We start from the raw sequence: 18,428 nt of genomic DNA, 5'->3' as shown, positions 1-18,428 counted from the left end.
TGGCTCTCTCACGGGGATCGAACCTGTGATATTCCAGTCACAGCCCTGGCCTGGCTACTGGTCAGGCAGATGTCGTCATGGTTACATTCTCTGACAGCTGGGGGATTGGTGTCCTCTGACCCAGAAACTCAAATTATATTGTGAGATGGATGGAATATCATTCCATGGTTATTTATTACAAGGTAAAGAACATGTCCGTGGAGGTGAGGGAGAAACTTATAAGGAGGAATACAGAAAGAGATTTGAGTTTTGTTTCTTTCGCATTGGCAATGTGAACGGATGTTTTCTCATGCCAATAAATCTCCTTTGAATTGAAATGAATTGAATTAAGTGAGACACAGACTATGACATACAGACAGACAGAGACAACGACAAATATGAAGGCTATCCCAAATTCACTCAAAAACAAAAAACACACACTTAGCATTTTTCCAAGTAGCACGTGTGCTCCCAAGTTGAAAATTCTAGTAGTGCACAAATAATTTTAGGGGCACTGTTATGTCCCTATATGGTGGTCCCTAGACTCTAGGGGATATGGGACAATAAGGTGGACAGAAACAGATGGATGAGTGTAATAATTGAGTGTTTTATTTTGAAATGATAAAGCCAACTTAACAAACACAGGGAAAAGGTTTAGTGATGCCAACACTGACAATAAATCAAAATTCACTACCTAAATAAAGTAAAGGTCTTACCTACTGGAACAGAAACAAAAACCTTCCTACTCTAACAACAAACAGAAAATACAAGGAGTGGCACTCACCTCTAAACTAGTGGGAATAAACCAAGAGTTACCTACGTGCAATATGTACAGGGAGGGTACCCCAGAACTAAAATACCTTATTCCCTGTACCAACAGAAGGCTTAATAAATGACAAACTTAAAGAGTAACTAAACAAGGTTCAGCAGGTCTGTCTCAGACCCTCTGTGAAGGCATGGCATAGAGTAATCAAAATGGCCATACACAGGTAACTTATATAGGGTGATTGCTGAAGGTGATTGGTGGAACGATGATTGGAGGCCCAACCAGTAGTGAGAGGCGGAGTTGAATGAAGATTGAATCAGACCTGCATGGGAATGAATGTTAGAGGCAGAAAACAGCAAACAAGTGTATGCCTGAATAGCAGTACACGTAACAGGCACGATGAAAAGTTATCAAATAATGTGTTTTTCTTTAATAAAGTGATATGAGGTCAATGAGGAGGCAACATTATGTCCCTTTTAGAGCTCTGCAAGCCCGCCAAAACGGTTTCTGTACCTGACCAACAGGCCCAGACTCGGGCTGACGTGCCCTTATATTAATGTTTCACCGTGAATTTAACCCAGCCAGCCTGGACAATTGTGGGCATTGATATTCCGCTGCTTGCTTCAGTGCACGCACGCACACGCACACGCACACACACACACACACACACACACACACACACACACACACACACACACACACACACACACACACACACACAGTGAGATAGAGTTGACAGTCTTTGGACAAATGTGTACAGTGTCAGTCCACTGACTCCTGCCAACAGTGTAGCAGCCAGCAGCACGCGCGCAAACACACGCAACATCTGAGCTTTATTTCCCACTCTGGCCAGCTGTCCTGCAACAGTATTTTAGCCTCATCTAAAGGGCCCTCCACACAACTTAAAAAATATATCGTTTAAAAAATATATTCTAACTCAAGTGGACGGCAAAATGACAGATCTGTAGTTATAGAGTGCTTGGTGACTGTGTGGACAACCCTTTTACAGACAACTACAATAGTAGCCTACTACTGTACTGTATAGTGAAAAGTATACCGACATCTACAATCTCCTGACACTGTTCTGGAACCTACAGTCAACATCCCTCCGTATACGGTTAGCCTGGTTTCCAGCCTGATTCGCTGCATTCCATGATTTGTCTTGTAACTTCGCTACTCAGTCTGGCCAACCTCCTGTTAGACTCGTATTTCATAACGGCACCTGTTACGTAGCGACGTTGTCGCTGATATGTCATCAACCAGCGCCACCCTGTCCATGCTTTTCTCACTGGTTGTTGAAAAGAATTGTGCCAGTTCGAGACCCGAGAGTAAAACCTACGGTAAAAAGACGTTTACACCGCGGACAAAGCCAACTCTGCCCTCTTGGGCAGGTACCCTCGCAAAAAACATGCAGTAATCCTGGTCTCTAAACTGCCTCCCCCTGGCCAGCCAGTGCAGCTGATGGAGGGGAAAGGAACTGGTTGGAATAACGTGTTCCTTCCACGCGCTACGTCCAACTGGGGAAACTCCCCCGTCAGGTAAAAAGAAGCGGTTTTGACGCTCATGCATTGAAGGAAGCATGAGGTCAGTCTGTTGCTCTCCCCAGGTTGGCGGAGGGAGTGTAGAGCCCAGGATTACATTAGATAAATGACACTGGGTTAAAAAAAAAAGGGTTACAAAATCGTGGGATAAAATGATAGGGGGGCCTGGGCCATGGCTCAATGGTCCAGGCACCTTGGCTGGTAAAAAAAAATGATAGGGGGACAGAAAAGCTCTATTATTCTGATAGTAATGCAATGGAGTTGCTGTAACAGGAGTCTATCCGTCCCTTCACCTCTTTAATCAACAGAATGTCCAGGTGCGTTGCCAATCAAGAGAGAGAAACCTAACCCTAACAGAGAAAGCCACAAAAAAACATAAAAAATCACACCCGTGTGAACTGAGGGTGCAAGGTCTTATATAGCCTGATCAGCTGTGGTCTGATGTAATGTCAGTGACCATAGTAACCATGCTCATTCTTTTGGGCCCCACGTACAGGTACACACAAACACGGATACAAACAAAGCTGGTTGTTGGAGTGGTTTGCACCACTCAAAAAAAGGATTACATATCAGAATATAAAATAGTATAGTGTGTAATTGTCTCCGCCAGGCCAATGTCATAGATTCATGAAGACACTGTATGCACACGTGCAATCATGCACACACAAACACACACACACACACACAGAGAACATGAACCTAGGCTAAGTACTGCACACACAAGCCAATGCAATTGAAAGACGTACACTAACCACTATGACTTTCTCTAGCACAGCCCTCATGCCCTCCGTGCGTGCGGCAGACCCCCCCCCCCCCCCCCCTACACATGCGCACACCTCTCTGTATTACTTCAACACTTCTGAACTGATTGCCTACAGGTCTTCACTTGAGCGGCGGTGTGTGAGGCCTCATTCACACGTACCAAACACCAATCAAGCAATGTTTGGTCGTTTTTTTGTTTTTTTTGGGCCACCACAATGCTTTTCCAATGGGAGTCACATGGTTTGATCAAACATTTGTGTTTGATCGCTGATTAATGATTGCTCCCCCCTCATCAAACAAAAATGTTTGGTCAAACCATGTGACTCCCATTGAAAATGAATTGGAGCAGCAATCAAAAAGCAATCAGGCATCACACACGGACCAAACATTTGTTGTGTATGTGTGAACTAGGCCTGAGTGAGTAAGTGAGTGAGTGAGCGAGCGAGCCTGCTTGTCAAAGGTCCAACACATACTGTAGCACTTAATGAGCGATTGAAGAGACATGCTATAGTACAGGCAGAGGCCTAATTAACATAAATGACCACTGGCTTCACGTTATATTCTATCTATTATGCAATCACACTGAATATATGGGACTAAAAGTCATGGTATAATGGCCATGACTCCAACTCAGATAGGCTCATACTTGAATGGTTAAAAGAAACCCACAACCTGCCTATGTAAGCCAGTGGTTCTCAAACCTTTTCATGCCAAGGATCCCAAAATGGATATATTGTGCTGTGGACCCTCCATCTGAATGTGTTTTGTGCCAGGGACCCCCAGAAGAGAAGATTACACAGCACAGCACAACCTGACACAAACCCTGTTATGGAGTAATTATGTAAATTGTGAGTGACTTTTGACCTATGTTTGTCATCATTAAAACATGAACAGCTGCTCTCCCTAATGGTTTACAACCACAAGTGTTTGTCCTCACTAATGTCTTGACACGTAGATCCCCTATCCCCGAATTAATTGGTTTTAGAAGTAGGCTATAGCCAGACATCTAGTGCGTCTTATTTCTCACGGACACAAAGACGACTCGAAAGTAAGGATGGAGCTTGATAACTGATACAGGAAAAAATCTGATAACCAGCTTATTGAGTAGTACCCGTTATCAATAAGCTTTGGGCTTGTTTAAACAATCAAGTATTTTTGAAAAGCCTGCATGGATAAAGTGGTTACATTTATTGTGATGCTGTATTAACACATTTTGCTGGGGACCCCCATCAAGGACCCCTGGGGGTGCCCAGACCCCACTTTGAGAACCACTACTGAAATATAGGCCATCTTTGAAAAATATTTTGACAAAAATATATATCTTTAAATGTTATTTGAAATACATTTGCATAGTCCTTATAGGCCCCACTTAACAACATGTCAGATACATTTTGATTTAGTCAGTTTGTTGTTGCTGTAGTGTAGCCACGTTTAGTCAATTGTGACAGTGACAACAAAAAACGTGAACCCTTTGTATAGCATATTGTGTTCTCCAGTCCAGTCCCAGACCTTATGGTTTTCTAGTTATTTTACACCAAAACAGGACAGTACAATCCCAACCATGATACAAGTTTCAGGTAAGACCCTCCCCAACAATTTCAGGCAGGAACTAGCATTAGAATGTTAGCATAATATCTAAATAAGGTAGGCCTAGATGTTTTGGTAAAAAAAAAAAAGTTTGTTAAAAGGTTGAATCACTTCCTTTTTTTTAATACATGAAGACAATATTATATTCATAATTTGCACTTGTTTAATCTGTATCCTGTCTGAGTTCTCCTGATTGATTGGATACAATTGGTATCCAGCCGACCTGAAAATGCATTTTCTTTTTTATTAATGACCCGAAGAGACAATAGACTCCTGAACACACACCCCATAGCGAGTACTATCACAATTGGCCACAATTTAGAGCTATTTAACACCAATTTACCATATCAGTATTCAGTACCCTAAGCAAGGGAACTGAAAACAAACAAACAAACGGTACGGGAGCTAGCCTAAACCTATTGTTTACATTAAACACGGACACGGTTACGTGTTTAATGGAGGGGAAATAATTAAACTCACTAAATCAATCAGCCTAATTATACATTGGCTACAGTACAGTACACACTATACACTTTCGCATCGCAGACCTTAAACCAACGCAGTTATATTTCCCTAGCATCTATAGATTCTGACCGAAATTACCTCATCTTGTGCGTCTGTCGACTTCTTCTTTTTGGTGGTTTCTTTCGAAGCGGTCATTGTTGACAAACTGTGGCGTTGTGCCGTGCGTGTGTGAATGCTCCTGTCTGTGGATCTTCAATTTGTCCGAGACACTTCAAGACGACCTGTAGTTTTGCCGAGGCGCGCTGCTTGCTAACCGAGCGACAGATTAGACGGACAGCCCTCACTCTCTCCCCATAGACGACAAGACTGCTCAGGTCTTTATGAAATCACGATCAACTCACATCACATCACATGGTGGCACGCTGTTTAGACTGGAGCTTTTACAAATCGAGTATTTTCCCTCGATCCTGTTGTTTTAAAATCACGACTCGTCCAAGCCAGACCACTCCCCCCCCCTTCTCTCTCTCTCTCTCTCTCTGTGCGTGTGTGTGTGTGTGTGTGCGTGCGTGCGCGTGCGCAGGTGATTGATGAGAGTTAAAATAAAGATTTGGTTAAAAAGTCAAAGTCTCTCAGTCAATCAATATACTGTAGATCTATCTATCTGTGTGTCCGTCTGTGTGGATGGTCCTGGAGCTCTCCAGGGTGCTGATCTGGAATGATCACCACTGTGCGTGCGTGCGTGCGTGCGTGCGTGCGTGTTGTGTGTGCGCGTGCGTGCGTGCGCAGGTGCGTGTTATTCTGGCTTATTTGACACCTCTATCAGCCAGGGTCAATGCTCCCCAAATCACCCTCCTACAACTGCTGAGAGGAGAGCGTTAATGCAAAGCGATAGGTGTCACTGAGAAGACCCCTGAAGACATCACTGCTTCACAGTACACTACACCTCACACCACGAGATATAAATAACATGAGAGAGATGGAGATGGGGAGAGAAAGCGAGAGATGGGGAGAGAGAGAGAGAGAGAGAGAGAGAGACAGAAAGATGGAGATGGGGAGAAAGAGAGAGAGAGAGGGATGGGGAGAGAGAAGCAGAGAGAGAGAAAGACAGAGAAGCAGAGAGAGAGAGAGAGAGAATGACAATGGCAGATGAGCACATTGGGGGACACAACAAAAGACTATCGCCCTGAAGACATTTGTCTGCTCTTGCACGCTTCATTTTTTCCTGCCTTTTGTTTCTTTCTGTCTTCACGTGTTGTCATTAAAGAGCTCACATATAGCTAATCGTGGTGGACAGACGGATTCATTAATACTTTGTGTCAGCAGGGAGATGGAGGACAGTGCAGGGGAGGTGCATGGGGCACGAGGCATGACATGTCAGAGGAGAAACGATGCAGGAAAATTAATGAGGAGAGTGCATGGGAGACAAACGACGTGTTGATCAGGAGAAGAGATTGGTCCGAGTCTCCTCGTCTGAAGAACCCAGGAGGAGGTGTGAGGAAATGGGAGAGCGGGCACAGATAGTGGAGAGGCTCAGAGAGAGAGAGAGAGAGAGAGAATAAGAAAACAATTCATATAATAGGGTTCAGGATCAGTATAAGAAGACATTTAGAAGCTAAGTCTTCAGGCGGCTGGAATTAAGAGCGAAACATAATTCATGTACATGATTTATGTCGTGTGCCACAGTGTCATGCGCCCGGAAAAATAGCCGATCTAGCTTCGGTTATTTCCCGGCTCTAGGCCTTACAGTTAAAAATGCCCAAAACATGTTTAAGGAACATGGCATTCGTAGAATCGTCGTCCTAAAATGTCCTCACACAAGCATAGTAATACAAACGTGTGTGTGTGTGTGTGTGTGTGTGTGTGTGTGTGTGTGTGTGTGTGTGTGTGTGTGTGTGTGTGTGTGTGTGTGTGTGTGTGTGTGTGTGTGTGTGTGGAGAGAGAAAGAGATGGAGAGACAGAGAGAGAGATGCATAAAGCAAAGATCCTTGAGGCTTGGATTTGGAGACTTGCTCTCTCTCTCTCCCTCCCTAGTTAAATATTTAACAGTTGGAACTAGAAACCTCATGGAAATGATCTATCAGTATTCAGTAGTCTCTCTCTCTCTCTCTCTCTCTCTCTCTCTCTACACGACTCTGTTCATCTGGCATTCCTTTCCTCTCTCTGTCTTTACTCTGTCTACACTACAGTACAGACTATTTATCAAGGCAAGTCATCTGTCTGTCTGCCTCTGTCTCTCTCTCTCTGTCTGTGTGTCTGTCTCTCTCTCTCACTCTCTCTCTCTCCCCAGTGCACCAGTATAGCTCTGACCTATGCTGGTGTCTGGGAAGTTCACTCACGTCCCCAAGGCAGAGATATCGGTCCTCACCATTCTCTTTGGATCAGTCGTTTCTGTGTCTGTGTGAGTGTGCGTGCGTGCACACGCATGTGCGCACGTGTGTGTGTGTGTGTGTGTGTGTGTGTGTGTGTGTGTGTGTGTGTGTGTGTGTGTGTGTGTGTGTGTGTGTGCACTAGCATACAGATAGCGCTCTGGCTTGTGAATTCCTGTGGGGATTCATTCAGGTCCTTTCAAAGCACAGTAAATTCACCCAGACACCCCACAGACCCCAGAACGCTGTCGTGGTAGGAGAGGCTTTTATCTAGAGTGCTTCACATCTGCTGAACCATCAGCATTATCCTCGTTGTCGGGCAGAAACCTCTTATCTCCATATTCTGACTTTTTGTGTTTTTTATTCGTAAATGAACGCACTACTACTTGATCATATCACAGCGTCACACAAAGGTATCCAAAATAGCAGATCCACAAGCTCGAGCTTGTCGGTTTGCTTTTGACATATCAGGTCATATTCATCCTACAGAGACAACATGGTGGTTCTCTCAAATGTTTTCATTTCAAAATATAACCTAAATAAAATCCTTTTTAACCTAAATAGCTCTAAGTGTAAGTTCAATAAGAAAGATCTCACACCCTTTCATCTTTCTTGCTGGGGAGGATGCATCACAAAATCCTCACATTGAGTGTGGGCACATATACGCGCAAAGAAGCGGTAAGAAATCGCCTAGAGCAGGTGTCTCTTCCGGGTTTTTAGACAGCTGGTGGATGGAAATGACGCTCGCACGCGGCTTCGACTTGTAGAGTCGGCAAAGCGTTTCCTTTTTATTTTATCTAAAGGTCCCCATACCACATTTGTTCCTCGTGAGGAGATGCATGTGTGTATTGAAGTTTTATTGCTGGCAGTCAACGGTTCATGAGCCTATGCCTGTTCATAGTTTGCATTTTTCAACTGAGTGCTATAGCGGCACCATGGTCGTGGGCTTCGCGTTCTCACCGTTTGGCATAGCCCTCTATTATTCCAAGTTTTGCAAAAAACGACTGCACGGTTAAGCCTTGCTATTTTTGCTACTGCTATTTTTGGCGTAAGGAGAAGAAAAAAACAGACAAATACAATAAGGGACCAAGAAGTCCCTTTGGGCTTGGTCCCTTAATAATGAGGCATATAATAAGCAATAGGCAATAATGGGCATACAGTACATAGAATGTGGCTTAAAGTAATTCACACAGCTCATTGCGCGCGCACACACACAGCTTGTGTGTGTGACACACTTGGCCTCCTCCCGGCGGAGCTGTGTCTGTTTCTACGCTCCCCGCCTCCCCAGGGAGCTGTCAGATGCCCTAGGGACTGGGGAGTCAATCCATGCCATCAGAACACTGCAAATACACTGACATGTCTGATTAGTACCATGCATGCTGTACAGCAGTGGTTCCCAAAGTGGGGTCCGGGGACCCCCAGGGGTCCTTGAGGGAGTTCCAGGGGGTCCCCAGCTAAATGATAGTTTGGAACCAAAAGACCCTTATGGGTCTTTAACTCTGAGAGGCTTGTTAGGGTCCATTTGGTTCCATTTGTACACTCTCAAGTTAAATTAACATCGATTTTACAATATAAATTGGGGGTCCCAGAGATAGAAATGCCATTAAATGGGGGGTCCGTAGACTAATGCATGTCAAACTGGGGGTCATTGAAATTAAACAGGGTGAGAATCACTGCTAGAGCCGTGAAAATCTTCTCTCACGGGGGATCTTTTCAAATGGGGGTCCGCGGGCTAATTTGTGTCAATTTGAGGGTCCTTGACATGAAAAGGTTTGGGAACCACTGCTGTACAGTACATACAAATAGGCTGACATGTAACATGTCTGACTAGTACCATGCTGTACAAAACATACAAATACACTGACATTTAACTCATTTACAGCCAACACCCGCATCTGGTGTACTCCAGGGCCACCAGCCAGTCATTTAATACGATACCTTTAGTTTGAAAGCTGTTTCACTCGGAAACCGAAAGTCAGGGAAGATGAATTATCGCTATGTAACGGGTGCCGCGATTGTTATTTAATTCACCCAAAACATACATTTTGTAACCGGGGATCATATCGTTTAGAGAAATGAGGCGCAAATCAAGCTTGTTTTGAGCAACCGAGATATCACGATTCTAAAAACTGTGTTCCCTTAGACAGCATAAGCCAGCTGAATTTTCACTTCCGGTTTTTACAAGAGCAGACACAATGAGTGTATAGGTCCCTGCTGATGATTTTACATTTCAGGCACAGAGGCGAGAGCCGTGGCTTCATGCCACGTCTTTTTAGTGGGAGAGATTTGCAATGGGGGCAGTCTAACACCAAGCAAAGCAAAGCAAAGTTACTATATTTACCCAGGGTAACTGGACTAAGCATCAGATACTTGTTTACAGCCAGGCCCTGCTCATAGAACATTCCGTGATAGTGGTTCAATGCCTTGCTCAAGGGCACTTCAGCGGTGGTAATTTTAACATGCCGGTCCGGGGATACGAACTGGCGACCTTCCGGTATCAAGACCGCTCCGCAAACCGTTCGGCCACCGCTGCCACTGATAAATCACTGGCCACTGACCATCGCAGACAGACGGCCCCATACGACTTCCCATTCATCCTCATCAATGTTCACTCCTAAATTCACCGTGCCATATCTGGATGACCTTCAACACATCCTCATCCACGACAGAGCAGGTTCTAAAAACGGGTTAAAGGTATTTTGGTTGGACCTAGAAGAACTCTAACTAACTCTGATGCTGTGGCATTAAATATAAATACCACAAATAGTTTTTCTTTGGTAATTTTAACTTACATTAATTATTTACAATAATTAGTGTCAAGGTTTATTTATTGTTAGGGTAGTAGGTTTTTCTTTGGTAATTTTAACTTACATTAATTATTTACATTAATTAGTGTCAAGGTTTATTTATTGTTAGGGTAGTAGGGTATTAGCATTTCCCAAGCTCATTTAGCTTTTCTCTGGCCAGGTGGTTGATTGCTTTGCGGTCGAGGTCTAACTCCGATACTGTAAAAAAAGAAATGGACCCTTGTAATTACGAGTCCACTCTTACACTCACAATAGATTGGTTGGGCGTGCAGTCTGCCGTTCTTCATTCGTGGATCTAGCACGAACCGTGTCCAAAAAAAGAAGTAACAAAATAGAAAATCATCTATCTAGACACAAGGTGTCATGATCAGACTCACAACAATTTGGAGGTCCATGACATGAAAAACACTGAGAACTGCTATAACACAGTCCTCCTGGTATAGGAGGCTGGCTGAGCCGACAAAAAGACACCAGAGGGCACTCTGACAGTGTGACTGTGAAGCCCACACAAATTCTGATTTATATTTTGCTGCACAAAGGTGTCTCGTGCTGACCATAGCCAATCTACGAGCACAACGCGTTGCAGATGTGTCGCATAGTCTAAAAATATATAAATTTTAAATGATTTGCATAACCGTAGTCCCAGGATTCTAGAAAGTGGCAATGGCTTTGATCGACTGCGTTAGATTTGAACTGGAAAGAAATTAAATTATGTAGATGAAGATAATATGAATTTAGCTGGGGACCCCTGCAACCCCCTCAAGGACCCCGGCTGAGGGTCCCCGCCCCAGACCCCACTTTGAGAACCACTAGCTCTGCAGTATCTGTCGCCACACACCTCACTAAAGCCTCTCAGATTAAAACAGTGCGACAACACCGCCCTCTGCTGATCGAGACGTGGACCTGCATTTGCTGCTGCATGCTCAGTTTCAAACATCACTGTAAATAACCTGTTATCACCTGTTAATAAACTTCCAGCATCGTGGCTATGAGTGTGCAGCCTTTTTCTTCTTTTTCATTGTTCATCGCCTTAGGCCTTTAGCACCTCATAAATATTGGTGTGCGCCCTTCTCCTCACCTGCCTATTTATCAAACATCACTGTACACATACAGTAGCTGTGTGTGTGTGTGTGTGTGTGTGTGTGTGTGTGTGTGTGTGTGTGTGTGTGTGTGTGTGTGTGTGTGTGTGTGTGTGTGTGTGTGCGCACACTAGCATACAGATCTGGCTTGTGAATTCCTGTGTGTGTGCTCGTGCGTTTTGTTATTAGCCTGCGTTGTAAATTCTACTTCACTACTAGGCTACTTAATAAGCTCAGTATGTCCATGTCCATTAGGAGATAAAAGGCTTTCCGCCATGCTAATGTTTCACTCCTCTCTCTCTCTCTCTCTCTCTCTCTCTCGCTCTCTCTCTCGCTCCCTCTCCTCTCATTACTCTCTTTCAATCTCCCTCATTCTCTCTCTTAGTGATAAAATGTCTTATATTCAAAGTCTCCACAAGACAGATTATGCTGACTGGTTGAGTTAAGGATGTCCATGTATAGATAGTGATAGATAGCCACGGGTACTGTAGGTAGGTATGCGTACGTTGACTGTACGTCGTGAGTCGTGACCGCCGGATTGACTGCAGCCGTCAAGTGAATGGAGATGAAAATAGCAAAAAAGTGAAAATACCTAATAATTGAGTACATTGAGCACGGCTTTCTCTCCCCCTCTCGTTCACTCTGTGAGCTGCCCTGGTTCTCTGGTTTGAGGGAAAATGATAAATAAAATAAAGAAATCTCCAGTCAAAATGATTGACAGCATGGAATTCCCAGAAATCCCAGTCCTTTTGAACAAACAGTAGATATTTGACAGCCAGGTCCTTGGAGGACGCACAACCCGTCTGTAAGCCTTTCTCCGAGTCCTACAGCCTCTCTGGAGGACGTTATGAACTGTATGAACCCAGATAGTGCCTGCTTTTTCTTTAATCGAAATATTGGCTGGATCAAAACTCCTAATGCAGTGGTTCTCAGACTTTTGTTTTTAGGCTCACCTAAATGAAATTAATTAATATGTATTTGGTTTTTATTTTGGGTTACTTATTTAGTTTTTTACACTCCGCCTGAACTTTCAGGGCTGGAGCCAGGCTATATAGGATGTGGGCTGGTTAAAAAAAAAACGATTTTTAAATGTTTTGAGACTGATTGGTCATGGACACCACATTGCTGTAGGTAGGTATTACAATTTACAATTTAGGAATTTAGCTCTTAATCCAGAGCGATTTACAGTAAGCAAGAACAACACATGGTAATACATCATATAAACATTATGCTTCAAGAATCATGTGTAAGCTAAGAACCTAACATCCGTCTAACAGTGGAATATCTATATAATGAAACTATGTGTATACAGTAATGGGTTCTTTTTACTAAGAGAGAAAAATATAGAGAAAATATAGATGAATTGTTTGTTATGAAATCATGTATAAATGTTTGTAAAGAAATCATGTAACAAGTCTTGGTATTGTCCCTGATCACCAGGTGGGGCTGATATTATTATAATATTTCCACATTTCTGTATAAAATGATCTAATCTCCTGTCCCTTTTTAGACCAAAAGGGTCGAAACGTCGTATCTTCTGTTTGTCGCAAATGAAAACTTGGAGCATTCAAAAAGTGACTTGCGAGCCCCCACTTTGTTCTCATGACTCTGTGCTATAGTTTGACTCAGCACCGAGAAATGGAGGATGTGCATTATTTTTTTAGTGGTGCCAATCACTCCCATGAGTGACTGAGTGTCTGACCTATTGACACCTGCAGCTGATGTCTGAGCATGACCCATTGCTCAGACCCATGACCCCCCCCCCCCCCCCCCCCTCATCGGCTGTATTCAATAGCACCACAATTGTCAGCTTATATTCATATATATGTACATATACAAATACATAGACAAAATACAAAGTTCAGTGTTGCCAACTCTCAAAAATATCATCAGCCATTACTCAACATGCATATTGTCAGTGTCGTCGAAATATGAAAATGTATTAACACAGGCCATGTTACACAAACCCTCACGGAACTAAGCAATAGAAATCTGTGTATAGTATATGAACACACACTGGGTGAGTGAGCCCTCTGCATATGGAGTTTGATAAATATGATCGCGAACGTCTGTGAATTACAAGTAACTTAGCAACAGCCAGGATGACGGAAGAGAGGTGTTGAGAGCCAAGGACAATGTGGGAGAGAGATGACAATGGAAGGGAGTAGGAAGACAGCAGGCTCTTTTGTCGACCTGGCATCCTATAGCTTATAGAGTTTCAATTTATACTCTTTAGACTGACGATAGGATAGTTATGATCCTATGGCAAAGGAGGCTGAAAAACCAAAAAGACACGCACATCTAAAATCTAATAGACTGGGTGCTGGATCAAAAACAGTGAGTTCAAGAATAAAAAACATATTTTACTTGAGTGCTAACGTTTCGGGCCGACCAAGGTCTTCTTCAGACCTTGATCTGAAGAAGAAAACATTACCACTCAAGTAAAAGATACTGTATGTTTGGGAGCAGAAATTGGTGTGCGGACTCCGCTTACCTTTGATCATACAGTAGACTACTATTTCTATGCATTTCGTGTATTACCATGTGTTTTCCTTGCTTACTGTAAATCGCTCTGGATTAGGAGCGTCATAATGTCATAAAAGAAAGAAAGAAAGAAAGAAAGGCGGTACCATATAGGTGAATGTGTCTTTCTTTAACCTTTGTTGGACACATAGAGCATGGCGGCAGGCAGCATGATTGATGTTCATGATGCTGCATTACATGTCCTGCTCATGCTGCTGTGTCCGTGTTATGTGGGAGGAGCCCTGTGCTGTTGGTGGTCCCCAGGACCAGTGTTGCCTTGTCTGCTTATTATTTCAGGCAGTTTCCCTATAGGGGTCTGGGGGCAAAGCTCACAGGCACGCGGGAGAAATCTACCGTCAACTATATCTGCCAGACATAGTAGCCCATGCAACCCCATGCATCCAGCACTGCAGCCTGCAAATCCAGTAGTCACTTTCTTAATCGGCCATGTGTATGTCGGACATTACTAACTCTATCCCTAACCCTAACCTCAGTCTTAACCAAGAAAGTTGTTTGTGGTTGGCTCAAAAACAGTGGCGCAAGCAGGATTCGATACAGGAGGTGTGGGTTGGGAGTCTTAATGATTCGCGAGCCAAGCCACTGAGGCCGGTGCTGAGATGAGGCATTGCAGGGTCTGTATTAGAATATGACAACACCCAACTCCCGTGGAAAGAAAGAAACCCTGCCAGAAGCCATGCCCAGTAGGGGAGGGGTGAGGCTTCCCCTCCCCATCCCCTCCCCATATTTCTGGCAAAAGCCCTATTATAGCTTGACAGATGATTTCTCCATTCTGCAGCTCGCAGCAATAAGTCCTTGTCTGCTCGTGCAACATCTTATACACGTTCATAAAAATGCAAGCTGTTCACAAAATCACAGCTTGCATTTTTGGGTCATTATAATTGTCAAAAACTGTCTACACTTTTACCAAAATTTCTAAATTCTTCCACTGACTTGCCGTACAGGTTTCGTCTTACTGTATGTACAGTACATACACATGCACGCACACAGACATGAATGCACACACGCATGTCGCACATACAGACACACATGCAAACAGCCAATATATTGTACAAGCTCACAACAGGGAAGAAAGGTTGAAAGAGGTTAAGCTTGACAGCATATCATTTTTGCTGTCGCCCAGAAACCTTGTATCTCCACGTTTCAACTTTTTACGTTGCTTCATCGTAAATGAATGCCCTACTATAGGCTACTTCATCACACATGAAGTATGCACAAAGTAGTAAAAATAGCAGATCTGCAAGCTCACAACGCATCGCGACTCGTTGGGCAGCATAGGCCAATCGAGCTTGTAGATCTGCTACTTTTGATAGACCAAGGGTCCTTGAGGGAGTTCCAGGGGGTCCCCAGCTAAATGATAGTTTGGAACCAAATGGACCCTTATGGGTCTGTAACTCTGAGAGTGTACAAATGGAACCAAATGGGTCCATTTGGTTCCATTTGTACACTCTCAGAGTTAAATTAACATTGATGTTATAATATGAAGGGAGGTTCCACGTTCCAGAGATAGAAATTAAATGGGGGTCCGTACTCCATAGATTAATGCATGTCAAACCTCCTTGAAATTAAAAGGGTTGAGAATCACTGCTAAAAATCTTCTCTTATGGGGGTCCCTGGCATATCTTTTCAAATGGGGGTCTGGACGACTATAGGGTGTTAATTTACGAAAAAAACACAGAAAGTTCAAGTATGTACGGACATAAGAGGTTTCTGCCCGTGACAGAGATGATGATATGGTGGATATGTCAGCGGAGGATTGTGTGGGATTAACCAATTTAGACCTAAATTCGATTCTACAAATGTCTTCTCAATCCTGTCAGTGGTTCTCAAACTATTTCATGTCAAGGACCCTAAAAGATTATCTGTATTTGGCCGCTGACCCACATCTGAAAATATGTAGTTCCAGGGACCCCCCAGAAGGAAAGATTTTAGTTAAAAATGTTCGCTCTGAAAGAATATATATTCAAAGATGTGCGCCACATTTTCACGAATTTTCAAAAATAGCAGATCACAAGCTTGTAGCGCGGCACTCGGTACATGAGCTTGTAGATCTTCTATTTTTCCAACAGCTAAAGTAGGCCTATAACATAATTCTTAAAACACCAAGAGGGGTTCCCGTCCAGGATGGATTAAGCTTCTACCAGCTCGTCTCCTCCTTCAGTGAGAGGAATCTTCCAGCAGCCAAGAACTGCTTTACATAATATGCCAGTATAATAATAATAATCCTTTCTTTCATTCTGCTCTCATTCTGTCTAAATCCTTGGACTTTACTGTAGAAATCAGCTGCACATTTACAGAATGCTATTTGTTGTATAATATATTAAACATGTACTGTATAAAATATAGGCTATATATCGCCTCATTTGAGCAGATTTGGAGAATTGTGCTATTAAACACATGCAGTGTAAGAATGAGTGAGAATTAGTAGGCCTACATGAAATCATCATTTTGCAAACCAATAACTTCCATGATTCATTATTCAACATATTCTGAGTAATCAATCAATCAATAAATCAATAAATCATGCACATATGAGGTTCTGGCATCAAAGTATTATCCATGGTGGTATGGTACCAGACAGTCCATTCAAGACATGTTATGACTTCTTATAATGCTTAAGCAGCTTATGCCACATTCAATTTAAACTCTATATGCATTGCACATAGGCTACTGTATCTTTAACTCATGCATTTAAATGCTAGTTTATATCTGAACCTCGCTCAAAGGCATGGCAGTTGGATTGACAATAATGTGTCACTGCCGAGTCCCGACTACAGACCAGGGTAGCACTCATGCGTCGCCTGCATGCGTAAAACTACTCACTAGAAACTTTTCCAACAGTTTCTAGGCTACAGTCGACCGATATTCAAACGATATGCCTACAATCCCAAACATACTCAGAGAAGTAATGTAATGTATTATCCCTCCGTGAGTGAACATAATATTATGAAACCAAATGGACCCATCATTGATTGCTTGTAGGCTACACTCTTGGGAGTTAGTTCCATCGAGAACGAGAAAGAAAATATATGATAAAAACCAGCGATGGGTGAAACTTAAGGAAGTAAAACAGAAATTGCTTCCACATCACCTTTCCATCCCTTCCTGTTGGCTGGTACTCCTGGTGAGACACGCTCGCCGTTTGGTTCATCTCTCCTCTTCAACAGAACGCTCCTTTACGCACGGCGGTGACTGACTTGACAACAACAACAATGAACGAATGCGAATGACTGACTCAGACTGACGTCTTCAAGGTAACATTTGGAGCTGGTCTCTCTCTGAGTGATGTAGGGCAGGCTACAGGCGGGTCTGGGCTGGCTCTTTTCGACGGCTCGGTTTTGAAGTTTATTATCCGCCTACAAAGGCAGTAGGCTAGCTATTACAGTGGCCAGGCTGGCTGGCTCCACCCCATGGCGCAAACTAGTGATGGAAGAAGTAGGCTAAATCATGTTTGTATTTGTTTGTTTTTTTTACTTAAAAAAAGTTATGTCCCTATTGTAGAAATAGTCTGTTATAAGTACAATTTTGAGTAAAAGTACAAAAGTATGTTTGAATTACGAAAACTAGGTCCAATTTGTGTAGGTCCAAACGTTTATAAAAAATAATTTGAAAATAGCAGATCTACAAGCTAGCTTACACAGCATTATTATTAGTAGTAGTATAGGGCTAGTATAGTATATATCTTCTTAGTTTAATGAATGACATTTCCATGGCCTAACAAATGAACATTACCATTTCTGTTCCCCGGCCTGAAGAAGAAATACACTATTATAATTAACATTATTATTATTATTTTTTGTGGCTTTCGACTTTATTTTATGGAGGGACAGACAGTAGGCTGACAGGAAATAGGGAGAGAGATGGGGGGAAGACATGCAGTAAAGGCCGTCGAACCCGCGGCACACTGCCAGACTGGATTACCAGCCAAGGTGCCTGGACCGCTGAGCCACGGCCCAGGCCATAATTAACATTATTATATATTTACTGTTGAATGCATATTTGATTTGTGGCAATTTATGTTTCCTTCCGTCTCTGTGTGGTGAATTTATTTGGTATGACTTCACAATATATAGGCAAACAAACACATTTGAAATTTTGAATACAATGTATTCAAATGTGTTTGTTTAGCATCCATATGAATAATTCCATTGAGTTTCAATGCATACTATTGGATGCAGACATGCGGTACAGAGTACCCCTCTCTCTCTTCAATTCAGTTCAATTCAAAGATGCTTTAAAACATTGTATACGAAATGTGCATTTTCTGTCAGAAAGAGAACATGCATAGGAAAGGTATATTTTAATCATGTTTATGCATTCACTTGGTATTGACGACAAATATAGAAAGACATTTCTTTCTCTCTCCACCATGCAGACAGACATTCACATGGTTGTAAAAGCATGCAGGATGTAAGGCTGCCAAGCACTCCCACTCCCAGACTGCCTCCCCCCCCCCCCCATCATCACACACATTTCACATACAGCATTGCATAAGCTCACACATTTTCAGTTCGCTTTTATGTATTTAGCTGTGA

General features: G+C 42.9%; 2 protein-coding genes across 3 annotated transcripts in view; one reads left to right on the top strand and one right to left on the bottom strand.

The window, feature by feature from the left end:
* The window catches only part of LOC306917053 (inactive dipeptidyl peptidase 10-like), a 70,126-nt gene extending 64,507 nt beyond the window's left edge, over positions 1 to 5,619 (bottom strand). For both annotated transcript variants that reach the window (XR_013789101.1, XM_079495174.1), the window contains exon 1: positions 5,239 to 5,619. Coding sequence is in view for 1 of the 2 variants with exons in the window: in XM_079495174.1 (XP_079351300.1) it covers positions 5,239 to 5,295 (57 nt within the window). In the remaining variant the exon portion in view is untranslated. The remainder of the gene's footprint in view (positions 1 to 5,238) is intronic.
* Positions 1 to 18,428, top strand: part of dnajc27 (DnaJ (Hsp40) homolog, subfamily C, member 27) — a 305,233-nt gene that overhangs the window by 260,026 nt on the left and 26,779 nt on the right. The window lies entirely within an intron of this gene.

Source organism: Electrona antarctica (genome assembly GCF_951216825.1).
Source record: "Electrona antarctica genome assembly, chromosome: 24".
NCBI classification, from domain to species: domain Eukaryota; kingdom Metazoa; phylum Chordata; class Actinopteri; order Myctophiformes; family Myctophidae; genus Electrona; species Electrona antarctica.
This window is presented reverse-complemented; position numbering and strand designations above follow the sequence as displayed.